This window comes from Acomys russatus, chromosome 4 (assembly GCF_903995435.1).
Source record: "Acomys russatus chromosome 4, mAcoRus1.1, whole genome shotgun sequence".
NCBI lineage: Eukaryota > Metazoa > Chordata > Mammalia > Rodentia > Muridae > Acomys > Acomys russatus.
In genome coordinates, this window is record NC_067140.1 from 23,007,784 (window position 1) to 23,020,033 (window position 12,250).

Consider the following 12,250-nt stretch of genomic DNA (forward strand, 5'->3'; position numbering starts at 1 on the left):
CTCCGTCTCACTTTCTTGCTAGGTCTTTTTTCCCTCGCTCTTTCTCGGAGGGTTTTTCTCCGTCTCACTTTCTTGCTAGGTCTTTTTCCCCCTCGCTTTTTCTCGGAGGTTTTTCTCCGTCTCATTTTCTCGCTAGGTCTTTTTTCCCTCGTTTTTTTTCGGTAGGTTTTTCTCCGCCTCACTTTCTCCCTAGGTCTTTTCTCGCGCTCTTTCCCACCCTCGGTTTTTCGCTAGGTCTTTTGCCCTCGCTCTTTCAGTCTCGCTCGCCGCGGCCCCACTCGGCTCGGGAGGGAGAGCGTGGTGTGATTTGCACGCGGGCAAAGGAAATGAAAAAGGGCGGAGAGGAAGCGGGCCGCGGCGAGCGGCTTCATATCGCTCCCGCCGTCTGCGGGGAAAATGAGGCCAATATCGCGCCGCGCGCAGCCCTTATCGCGGCCCGCCGCTGCAATAAGCGGAGCGATGGGAGATAGGGGCAGACCCGCCAGGGGCCCGGCCACCTCCCGCCGCCAGGGGGCGAATGGCTGCCGCGTCGGGTCCAGGCCTGTTTTTCTCAGTTCTTTTTGCAGGAGTGTGCTGAGAACATGACATAATGACTAAACACCAATCTCTTACATTAAGCACAATGATTAAAGTTCAGAGCAAAGAGAAAGTCTTCCAGTTTTCCCGTGGCACCGGCCAAACCATATCCTAAATAGCTGCAAGGGCCTGGTGGATTTCTGGAGGAAGATGGTTGTGTCTAAGAAAAAACTGAAAACTAAAGATACAGAAGTGGACCTCAAGAAAAGCCCAAACGAGCACCTCACAAACAAATCTCCACACTCCTAAAGCACATTCTCCACCTGGAGAAGGGTACTGTACCATGCTCTCTTCACAACTGGCAGAGCCTAGAGCATTCCTTGAGCTGACACCACATAGGAAGAATTGAAAATCGTGGTGCATGCAGGGAAGATGCATGGGGCATTTTTGTTTAATGCTGTGTCCTTCGGAGGAGACCTTTCCAGATCTCACCGCTGCCCAATATTCTTTGGATGTTCAAGTACATGAGGTACCATGTGCTTACAGAGAAAGCAGCACGCAGAATGTTCAAGAAGGCTTTGCAAAACCACTCTGACTCAGAGGAAAGTACTGAAGAGTGGGTGATTCATCTTTTATTTAGTTCGAATAAACTGCCTTATAGAACAGCAGACCACTCCAATTCCAGAGCGACTCCAGCCCTGTCTTCATGTGAAAATGGATGTCTCTCCAGGGACAGGGGAATATGTATAACGCAGAGCTTTGGAACTCCGTTTATACCTTAATAAAAACATAATCTCTTTATCCAAAAGAGCACTATGCTGCTGGTTCTGAAGTCAATTATAAAAAGAAAAAGGAAGCACTCGCTTCCATCTGCCTCTCACAGCCCCTGACAGAGTCTTACTCACTCTGCTAGCTCATGTCGAAGCCTCCAGTTCCTGCTGCTGCCAGCGACCACGAACTCCTGCAGCTGACATAGGTGCTCTCTCCTCCTGTCCTCATGGAGCAACTGTTGAAAACACACTTCCGTAAGTGCCATGTCAGCATCCATGTCACACATGTCAGCTTTAAGGTGGCCCCAGCACCCCCTTTATTTCCCTGCAGGTTTTAAGTTTGTCACTAGCCAAAAGCCTATGTGTCTCCCTCATACCCTGCCACCTACAACCCAGGGCACATACAGCTCCATGTGGCTGTATATTAACATGGCTGCAGGCTAACATCAAGTGAAAGCGTATCCTCTGGAAGGGAGGTACAGCAACTCACCCAACTTGCCTCTCCTTCCCCTTCCCTCCCCCTCTCTACCCCATGTCTCTCTGACACCTTTGTGTTCCCGTGCCCCCCAAGGAGGTATGTCTTTGTGTCTAGTGGATCATGGCTCTGCTGCTCCTGGGGCTGAGACCACTCATTTGCAATGAACAGCAGGATCTGAATGAGGCCAGTGACCACCAAAGTGCCTAGGGGCAACCCTGGTTCACAGCTATGCTGCAAATTAGTTTCTCTAAATAATTTCTGGACCCTTAATTTTGTTTTTGTTTTTCCAGACAGGATTTCTCCACATAGCCTTAGCTGTCCTGGACTCACTTTGTAGATCAGGCTCACCTCAAACTCATAGTGATCCGCCTGCCTCTGTCTCCTAAGTGCTGGGATTAAAGATGTGCACCACCATGCCTGGCTTGAACCCTTAATTTTATACTCATCATTCCTTTAAGGGAAGAGGAAATGGCAAGGACAGAAGTGGCTACAGCATTTTGCAGAGCTGAGGTTAGATCTAGGCCCAACCTCTTTCTGTAGGTGACTCCTGGGAACCTTGGATTCTGCCATCCAGGACCCTCCATGAGAAGTGTAGCCCTACAGCGCACGAGTAGCAGCAGAGGCATGACTGTTTCCAATTCTGGATGCATTTCAACTGCAGAAGAGCGTGGCTGCTTTTCACTGCCACCAAGCCAAGCTATCCTCTGTGCCAGACTGCAGGAAGGCCGGCATGACAGCAGCCCTCTCCTACCTTTAGGAAGTCATACAGGTGTTTAAGGACTCCTACACGCACTTCGTCCAGATCCTTTAAAAACCCACTGAAGATGGGCACCAGGTCAGCTGCTGTCAATTGGTCCCCAAGAATCACTGCCAGCTCATGAATGGAGAAGGCAAGTGTCCGCCGGACCTTCCACTGAGGGCGACAGCAGACACACACATCACCATGAGTGAGGAAGTGCACCTCAAGGTGCCTAGTGCTTCCCCAGAGACCAGTAAATAAACCATCTCCCAACCACACAAAAGTCACGGCAGCAGCGACACACTGTCCTGTCGCCTCGAGGGCCTCCTACTCAGATACTCCCCTCTTTCTGTCTGTGCCTCTGGCGAGCTCCTTTTACCTGCACATCAGAAGCCAGTGTTTCATATGTGTCCTTCAGGCAGTGCCAGTTCTGCCGGCCGAGGGTCAGGGCTACTCCAGGAAGGCTGTAGGCACAGTGCTTGGCTATGTCAGTGTCTACGGTCTGGGCTCTAGCTGGGTCAGTCATGGACACGAACTGGTCAAGCAGAGGCTGAGGGATTATATCCTGGGGAATGACAGAGGGAAATCATCAAACTGCAAAGGAGGGCCCAAGACAGCAGTGCAGGCTGTTGAAGCAAAGCAGAGGTCAGGCAAGAACAAGAAGGGACATCAGTGACTGTGGTCGGCTGTGTCAAAGCAGGTGCCCAGGTCACAGAGGAGAGCCTGGAAAGCAGAGTGCATGGCTTCCCTTGGCGTCATCATTGAGGAGGGGCCTCCCTCAGCCCAAGCATATCACCCATTTATGCTTGTCTCTGGAAAAGAGATATGTGACAATGACTTGAACTATTTAAGAGGCTTTGTATGACACATGGAAGCCCAGTCCATAAGCCAGATGGGTGTAAACATGGCTCAGCAAGAGAAGCTTACAACACTTCTGTACTAACACAAGCAATGGCTGTCATTCTAAAGCGTTAGTGTGAGGTCATCTTTCTCTCTTAGCGTTGGGCTTCGCTGACTGTGAATACTACCTCATGATTCTCAGAGAGAAACTATTCTCAGTGTAGCCCAACTAGACACAGGTAAGATGGACAGAGGAAAGCACTGGGCTTCGGCTTAGGTGCTCTCTTTTCTTGTCCTTTCCTCTGTTTCTAGGTACAAACCTGCACTTTAGGTTTTTCTTCCTCGAGCGCAGTGGGGTCCTGCCCCTGCTCCGTCTCCAGAGGGCCATTGGCTTGACTTTGAGGCTCAGTTGGATCCTGTAGAGTTGATGAGACACGTTACCAACTGACACCAAAGGAGGACAGCATCTTCATCCACCCCATCAAGGAACCTTCCTTCATGTGACAAATGACAAGTGCTACCTGAGATACGTGGTATCTCTGACTGCCTTACAAAAGGCCGTGCTCATGGTTAAAGCTGAGCATGCCCACAGGTAGGCTTGCGCCTTCTGCTCTTTAAGGCCAGGGTCTCCTTTGTGTGGCCAACCATCACCCTCTGATGTGGCTACAGAAGGAGGGGTAAGGGTGGCTTTTCAGAAAGGACACAACAGACACCTGTGGCCTTTGCTGGGGATCAGGCCACAGTGCAGGTGGGAGGCATGGCGCTGAGGGAAAGATGTGGCCAGAAGGGCAGTATTTACTCAGTAAACTGATGTGAGTTCTCACATGTGTAAACACTCCTAATGTCTGCTGATGAACCTTTACATTAGGTGAACAATTAAAATGAGCAAGAGCATGCAATGGGGACTTGTCAGCCTCTGGTCATTGATTAACATTAGTTGACATGGACCTGACCTTCTGCTTCAACCATAACATGGATTTCTAACTTGCACTTGAAATGTCATACTGTCTAACCTTAATGGATTCTGACAAATCAGCTCAATATATGATCCAGAAGTCAGTTAATGCCCCAATAGATGCTGTGTTTGCTCTGAACATGCTACCCGGACCTCAGTGCCCAACGTTTACAGAAAAGCATGCTGCCTATCTGAACAGGAAATATGACATTTTGGTAGGTCACGCAAGATTTCTTTTGGGCATGGTGCCTCCATTTTTCCACATGAATCTATATGCACTAACACAGCCTGGCTGGAATTAAATGCAGCACTTTAGGAACAAACCTTGTCCAAGTCCTCAGTGGAGTCTCAGCGTATCCCTGACTTCAGGGGTAAGACAGGCTGTAAGCAATCCTTCCCAACCCAATACCACAGGTACCATGAGTTCATCTCCCCCAAACCCAAGTAGGGTGGCATGGTGAATGGTGCCAGGCACCCACCACTCACTGGTGACAGCCTGTCTAGAGAACCCTAGCTCCTCACGAGAGCCACATTTCCAACCACTCTGCCATTTGCAACCCACCTACAGCTATGGCCAGGGAGAACAAAGTGAGGGGACTTCTGGATTGGGTTTCCTATCACTAGCCCTCCTCCTCTTGAGCACACTATGCTCACACACACAGAGCAGACAGCATAGTGTGGTGTACTGTCTTCCCTGAGCACTGTGCAAGAGGGGTACTCCTCCCCTTCGTGCCCCAGGATACATATGCTGCAGCTTAGCTTTTCACACAGACCTGGGAGGACCTGGCTGGACAGGCTGTTCCTTTTTTTCCAATTCTGCCTCTGATGAAGAAAAACCCAGTACTACTGCATCCCACCAAGGCCAACAGAATAGACCTTTCTTTTCCATATTCAGGGTTTCTATAGGCAGGTAACAAAGGTAACAGGCCAGTTTTCTTGGCATTCTCTAGAAACAAGTAACAAGACAGGACATCCTATTATATCTTACTAATCTAACGTCACCTTTAAGAACGTTGAAACATTCTAGATTCAGATTATGCCTGCCATTTCATTTGGACAGGCTTTGGGAGGGCATGATAGAGTATCACTGCAACCAAATTATCAGCCGTGTCAGCAGAGGAATGTGCACTTGGCTCCTGAAGGCCATGGTCTCACAAGGCCTGCACACCCTGGTGCACAGGTAACAAAAAGGCACCAACTTATTGGTACAAGTGCAAGCTGGGGAGGAACTGGGAAGGCACAAGAATGCCCAATAATATCACCAGGGTTTGGAAGCTTCTAGTGACTCAGGCAAGAATGCACTCCAGGCCCTTCTGGTCTTACAAGGGGCTGACCCCAGACTGAAGGATGGAAAGTAGGTGACAGTGGCTTTTCCATCACCAAGCAGCTGGGTATTAAAGGATGTCATGATCCAAGGGGCCTGCCAGCCTCATCACTCTCTGTGGCCTTTGCCAACTTGGAATTCATCCTCTTCTGTTATTAGAGATGTAAGTGACTACCCGCAAGACCCAGGACATTTACACCACTAATCCCCCAGAGCACAGCGTGTCTTCCCCCCCCCCCCAAGGGAGGGGGGTGTTTCTGGTGCCCACCTTGCTCCCATGGAACAGACTCAGGGTGATCAATCACCTGATTGATTGGTTGTCTAGTTATCCAAAACATGACCTTAAGAATGAAATGAAATTTGCCATTTATCTTCTCTGCAGGGATGTATTAATAAAGCAGACGCGGCTTTGTGATTTCTGTCACATCCTCGGTGGCTGAGGATAGGGCAAGCACTTACTGTGCTCTGTAATATCCTGGCCGCAGAGAGCTCATTCTGAGATGATGAAGCTGACAGGAGGATGTGATTGTCAGAGGCAGGGCTGGGATCTGAAACGGACTCTCCGTTTCGACCTTCTGTCTGCTTGCTCTCGGGTTCACTAGTGGAGTCGAGCTGTGATGCTCTTAGTGCAGCAGATAATACCTGAACTTGAGCTGCAGGGAGAGAAATACCAAGAATTTTAATAGCTCCATGGGATGGGCGTGTGGCTCAGCTGCTGGAGTGTTTGCCTAGCATCCACAAAATCCTGGTTCCCATTCTCTGCACTCATAAGCTGGGTGTGGGATGCATACTCATAATCCCAGCACTTGGAAGGTGGCAGCAGAAAGGTCAGAAGTTCAAAGTCACCCTCTATTACAAGGTAAGGTCCAGACTAGCTTGGGTATGTAAGACCCTGTCTCAATTTTATTTTTTAAACATTTTAATGATTTAATGTGGATCCTAGGGTCATTTCAGAGGGGTACGCACCAGGCTTTGGCCTGGAATGGGATTCTTCTCAGAGGCATGTGCACCTCCTCCATAAGCAAAGACTGCCTAGTACCAGCCTCTGGGAGCTTACGTTGAGGCTCCACAGTGTGATGCTGACCACTGGTGTCCATTCTAACCAATCATCAGCCACACGGAGCAGCACATCTGGATCTGAGACATATCTGCTAAGAAAACTCAGTTCGACTCCACTGTCTCTCACAAAAGGACAAGATGAGGTTACAGAACAGAGGAGCCCAGGAGCCCACCCTCTTTGACAAGGTGGCTCCACTTCACACTTATGAAGCAGGGCCCGCTGCCTCCCCTTCTAGTTACACATATGCATGCGCATACACGTAAGTTTATTTACACACTAGTGTGGCTGCTCAAAGGACCTACTTCACATATTTTTCTACACAAATTAAAACTGTACATTCCCATCTCCAGTGTACAAGACACATGCCCTACCCCCGCCCCCCCGCACGCTGTTCCTACCAATAAAAGATCTGCTCCCAATGTTCAGAGCTTGTAGCTGGCTCCCCACTGTGCTGGGATAAGTCTTACCTCCCAAGTACAGCACACCAGGCCCTCTGCAACAGCCTGAATGTGAAATGTGTCATTTGTTTCTGAACCTCTGGGGGTTACTGACCCCTTTGAGATCTGAGGAAAGCTAGCAGTCCATTCTTACTAAGAAATTAGCTATGTAAATATGTGCAGAGTACTGCAAACAATGGCTTCCCAGGCAGGCACAGCAAAGATCCTCTGAAGCCCATCCCCTGAACTCCAGGGTGGGGATCCCCTGACATTTTCTCTAAGCCCAGGACAGAGTAGCTTCCTGCCCTGGGGCCTCTTCTGGACACCCCTCTGTCAGTCATTGCCACACCCTAGGCAGAGTTGCCTACGCAACCCCCTCTACCAGACTTCAGGGTCACTGCTAGCCAGGCCTTCTTGTTACTGGGAATCAGAAGAGCCGCAGCCCGTGGCCTGAAGCCCTCAGAGTGGAATGCCTGTTCAGCCTTGCAGCGATCACTGGGGTCGTTTACTCCCAGACTAATCGTGGGGTGAACTGGATCCTCACATCTCCTTCCTCCAAGGCCTCACAAATACTGCCCAGCTGCAGCAAGCACAAACATAAGCACAGCACTATTGAAAGTGCTGGGGTATGTATGACAATGGGTACAGGTTAGGAGACTGGCTCCCAGACCCCACACTTGGTGGGAGCTTTAGTGCTGACATGAACAACACCTCAAAGAAGCTGTGCTTTTCCCAGCTGCATAAGAAAGAAACCTTAGCACTTAGCGAACATCTGAGTTAATGGGTTCCAAAATGAGGGTCACCCTGAGGTGTTCGAGGCCAGAGAGAACACATTATGTGGGAAGTGATGTCACGGGCCCTAGAGCTAATAAACGGTCCATCAGCACATATGTGCCTAAGCACCATCCTCTGTTCTGTCAGGGCTCCCTTCAAGCTCTGCACATGCTGCCTGCCTGGAACAAGGAAGGCAGATATGGAACAGGTCCCACCTAGAGCTTGCAGGCTGTGCTAGACATATCCCAGGCGCAGACAGTATGAGTGACTGCGCAGACACACAGTAGCACACGACCCTGCAGGCAAGGGACCAGGCCTGTGCTGTGCACAACACACAGACATTCTGCCTTCACCTTCAATGTCGGGGTCATGCAGCAGATGACCCTGCAAACTCTGCAGGACTCTCTGGATCTCACTCCTGGCCACACAGCTGTCACACGCAGCCTCAGGCCCACCAGGGCTCTCCTTTTGTGGCCCCGCCTTACTCAGAAACACCTCCACATCTTTGCTTATGTCAGGCAGAGGAGTTCGCCAATACAGGAAAGTGCTGAACATGTCCTTGCAAGTCCCGGGGCCTGCTTCAGAGGAACTGCTGCTGAGGCCACCACTGACACTGGGGAGCTCTGGAGAAGTCCCAGCCATTTCAGCCCTGGCTGAGGAATGGCCCTTCTGCTGGCTTTCTGTGGGGTCTGTGGAAGAGCTGCTGTGGGTGGTCTCGGTTGAGGGTCCCTCTGGAAGCAGAGCTGGCTCCACATGCACAGGAGTTTTAGAACTGCAGTAAAGGAGGGAGGAAGCTCTCACCAGCAAGCACATGAGAAGGAAACAAGAGCAGCAGCCTACACATCCTAAGCTGGACTCAGGAGACTGCAACCTTGCAGCTGCAGTCAGCCCCATTTTGCCCCTTGGGAGAATGGTATGTACCCTAGGAAGTTCAGCCAGCCTCCATTGCAAATTCACCAGTACCCCAACAGGGGGCAGGCTGCAGAACAAAGGCACTAGGAAGGCTGACTATGTACCAGCCTCTGAGAAAGCCTTGCTGAGGAAGATCTGGTTGGTCCCACCTGCAGAACGCAGTGAGTTCTGATGGAGGAAGGACGCAGGGATGACGAGGATCTGTATCCAAAGGTGTCAGCTGCCCACACAGTCCTTCCTACCTCACATTCCTACAGAGAGATGCATAAAAACCACCTCCAATTGGTCAGTCTGTACCTGCCATCCTCAGAGGGCTGGCAGGACAAACCCAAGATCAAACACCACCAGAAAGGGCCTGAGGGTCAACACAAGAGCGCTGGGACAGGCCTTTGTATACACAGAATGTCCTGTGTCACAAACGTACATCTGGGAGACTTTACCTTTTTCCCTGTGTAAATTCTCCAAAGAACTTCATTAATCAAGGAGAAAGAGACAATTTTCTTTACAGGTTATTTAATCACCACCCTCAATGAATATTTTATCTAAACTGAGGAGACATGGTAGCTTCATTATTTATAACCCGGCAGTCATGTTTCGAAATCGTTATTGCAATTACTTTTTGCTTCTTTACATAATTAAAGCTCTAATATTCCATCTTGCCCAGAAGGTCACTATTACTAAAGCTGGAGATGAGATAATTGCTAGAATTCTAGGTGGATGCTTGAGGTGAGGAGGGTGGGGGGCTGTGCCAAGCATCCTGGCTGGAGCTTACCCGGCTAAGGTGGCACTGCAACTGCTGGGCCTGGGTGACCCAGAGGCAAAGTCAAGCGCCACCTCTTGGCTTGGTGGCCTGATGCTCAGGGTGCCATCCTCCCGAATGTACAAGCCGACCCGGGATGGGTTTGCAAACGTGGATATAAAGGGGCCGAGTGACTGAAAGGCAGCTTGACGCACCTGGAACCAGAGCATATGGTGCTGACCTGCAGCAGAGGTCAGGGCTGCAGCCAGGCAGGAGCATGGATGGCTGGTCCCAGAAACCCGCCCCAGGTCACCTACTCAGGGTTACTACTTCCCAACCATTCCCTACAAGCCAAAGAAACCATTATCAACAGAAAATAAGCACACTTAACCCCGCAGTGGAGTTTCCATGTTTCCAAAATAGACTTTATAAAGCGCATAGGGAGGCTTGACAGTGCTCTGTGCCTACGATAACACAGGAGAGGAAGCCAAGCACTCGGAGATTTTCTGTTGAATTCTGGCTTCTAAGCTGTGCACTTTCCCCAAGTGTTGAACTGTGCACCTCTTTCTTAGTATTTGCCCCAAAGCTTCTGAGATTTTAAGAAGCCTAAAGTTGACCTGACAACATCTAGCTCTGACTGTGCTATGATGATCAGCAAACCAGAAACCAAGATGGAAGCTGGAGACAGCTGGACAGCTGGAGAGTGTGGTAGTGCAGAGCCCAGCGTAGCTGCCAGCTGTGTGAGCACTCACCCATCGACAGGGATCACTGATGAGTTTGATGAAGACAGGTGAGAGCTGGGCCCTGCGGACCTCAGGGGAGGTGCTGTAGGACACGGCCGTGAAGCACTCTGCACACGCTTTCCGCATCCCCCACATGTTATCTGAGCAGAGCTCAAAAAATTTGGGGATCTACCAAAACAAACAAAAATTGGAGCTACTCAAACCTGAGTGCCATGTGGGTGGCCAGCACCTGTCCTAGGAACCTATGAAGGCAAAACCAGAGGGGCATAACAAAACAACAAAAATAAAATAACAGCAAAACACATTCTCTAAAGGAATCATACAAGGAAACAGTAAACAGAAAAAGAAAGTATAGTTCTTTCATTACCTAGCTTTAATAAGTGGTTTGGTTAAATTTAAGAAGATAATGGAAAAATATTCAAGAGAAGGGCCAAGGCTCCTTCCTCAATGAAATTAAAGAGAGATCAAAAGTCAGAGACCCAGCAGATCACCTAGCCACAGCACTGTAAGTTCTGTGGGTTGAGAGTGAGTTAACCACTGAGAGAAGACCTGGGGCTCACATCTGCGACCACAGCATGAGGAAGGCTGGGATGGAAGGATGGCAAGTCTGAGACTAGTCTGTGCCACACAGAGTGGTGGGATGTACGTACGTAACTGCTGGCCGCAGCCACGCACACTCTACCCAGAGGACGACATGTGTCTGAATGCTCCTCTCTGAGTCTCGGGCTCTCGTGGTCAGAGTGTGAATGTGTGCTATGGAGCTCTCTATTGAGCGTGGCTGTTATATTTTTCTGGTTTTCTTTATTAGCAAATGAGTTAAATATAATTCTGACATATGTTCGTTTATATATACATGAAGGTGGCAATTATATCTTTTAATTTTTATCCTTTAAAAGGCTTTGATTTTAATATCCTAATGTAAAACACTTAGCCTAAAATGTTTCACAAATGGGAGCGTGATCTGATAGTGGGATGCCATCTACAGACAGATGGCTGTGCTGGCCATGGCCACCCTTAGCAGAGACATGAGCGTGGTGCTAATGTTCTTGGTGTCTTTACAGAAGCCCAGGATAAACCAGTCTTAGCTTTAACTGAAATTTAAAAATCAGTTTAGAGACTATCCTCTTTGAGGTTAAATTCCAACCACACAGCTAGAGCACTAAATAGAGACAGGGGCAGCCTGAGAGCCCAGCAGTCACCCAGGCACAGACAGCACAGTGGTGTCCCTGCCCTCAAGGAACCCATCTGTGAAACCCTCCCCAGGTTTTCTACACAAAAGGCTACAAGGGGTGAACAAAGAAAAAAAAAAAACACTCTATGTCATGTGGGCAGGTGACTCTGGGTCAGGCAAGCAGGCCAGAGTGCACTCCAGCTGAGTTAGAAGCATGTGAGGGTCTCACTCATCACACAGGCGGAATGGTTGTGAGAGGAGCTGCTGCCTCAAGGGAGTGACAGTCCTGTCAAGTGGATGTGGCGTTCTACCTGCCACATCAGTCACACCAACTATGAAAAAACATAAGCCTCCCAGCTGACAGGCAGAGCCAGAGCTGAAGCCAGCCTGACCAGCACAGTGGGACAGGGGTGGGACAACTGTAGGCATGGTGCAAGAGACAATTGTGAAGGGACCTAAATGTGATGAGGCTCTGGATTCTAACCCATAAGCCAAGAAAATGATGCCTAGTGTTTGCAGGTTCCAGGGCAGGAACAACTCCCGAAGTAGTGTTGGGGAGGCAGTAGGGAGAGTGCAGACAGAGGAGACACAGGAGAACATGACTGGGGCACAAACAGCAGAGTCTGAGCTGTCTGTGCCTACCCACTTGCCAGCCAGACTTGCAAAGTACACCAGGAAGTGCGGTAGCAATTATGATTGGCAAAACTTCACATACCAAAAATTTCTCAGTGGCTTCTTGTCCAACTGCATGACAAATATCGCCAAAATGTGTGGCGCACACCTGTGAAAGGC

At 49.6% G+C, this 12,250-nt stretch overlaps 1 protein-coding gene across 1 annotated transcript in view; it reads right to left on the reverse strand.

Annotated features, from left to right (window-relative positions):
- The window catches only part of LOC127188372 (serine/threonine-protein phosphatase 4 regulatory subunit 1-like), a 40,577-nt gene that overhangs the window by 5,459 nt on the left and 22,868 nt on the right, over nucleotides 1–12,250 (reverse strand). The window contains exons 6-14 of the mRNA XM_051144853.1: nucleotides 12,174–12,239; nucleotides 10,297–10,455; nucleotides 9,578–9,759; nucleotides 8,247–8,665; nucleotides 6,082–6,275; nucleotides 3,664–3,759; nucleotides 2,883–3,068; nucleotides 2,516–2,677; nucleotides 1,422–1,522 (exon numbers count right to left, since the gene is read on the reverse strand). Coding sequence (XP_051000810.1) covers nucleotides 1,422–1,522; nucleotides 2,516–2,677; nucleotides 2,883–3,068; nucleotides 3,664–3,759; nucleotides 6,082–6,275; nucleotides 8,247–8,665; nucleotides 9,578–9,759; nucleotides 10,297–10,455; nucleotides 12,174–12,239 — 1,565 coding nt within the window. The remainder of the gene's footprint in view (nucleotides 1–1,421; nucleotides 1,523–2,515; nucleotides 2,678–2,882; nucleotides 3,069–3,663; nucleotides 3,760–6,081; nucleotides 6,276–8,246; nucleotides 8,666–9,577; nucleotides 9,760–10,296; nucleotides 10,456–12,173; nucleotides 12,240–12,250) is intronic.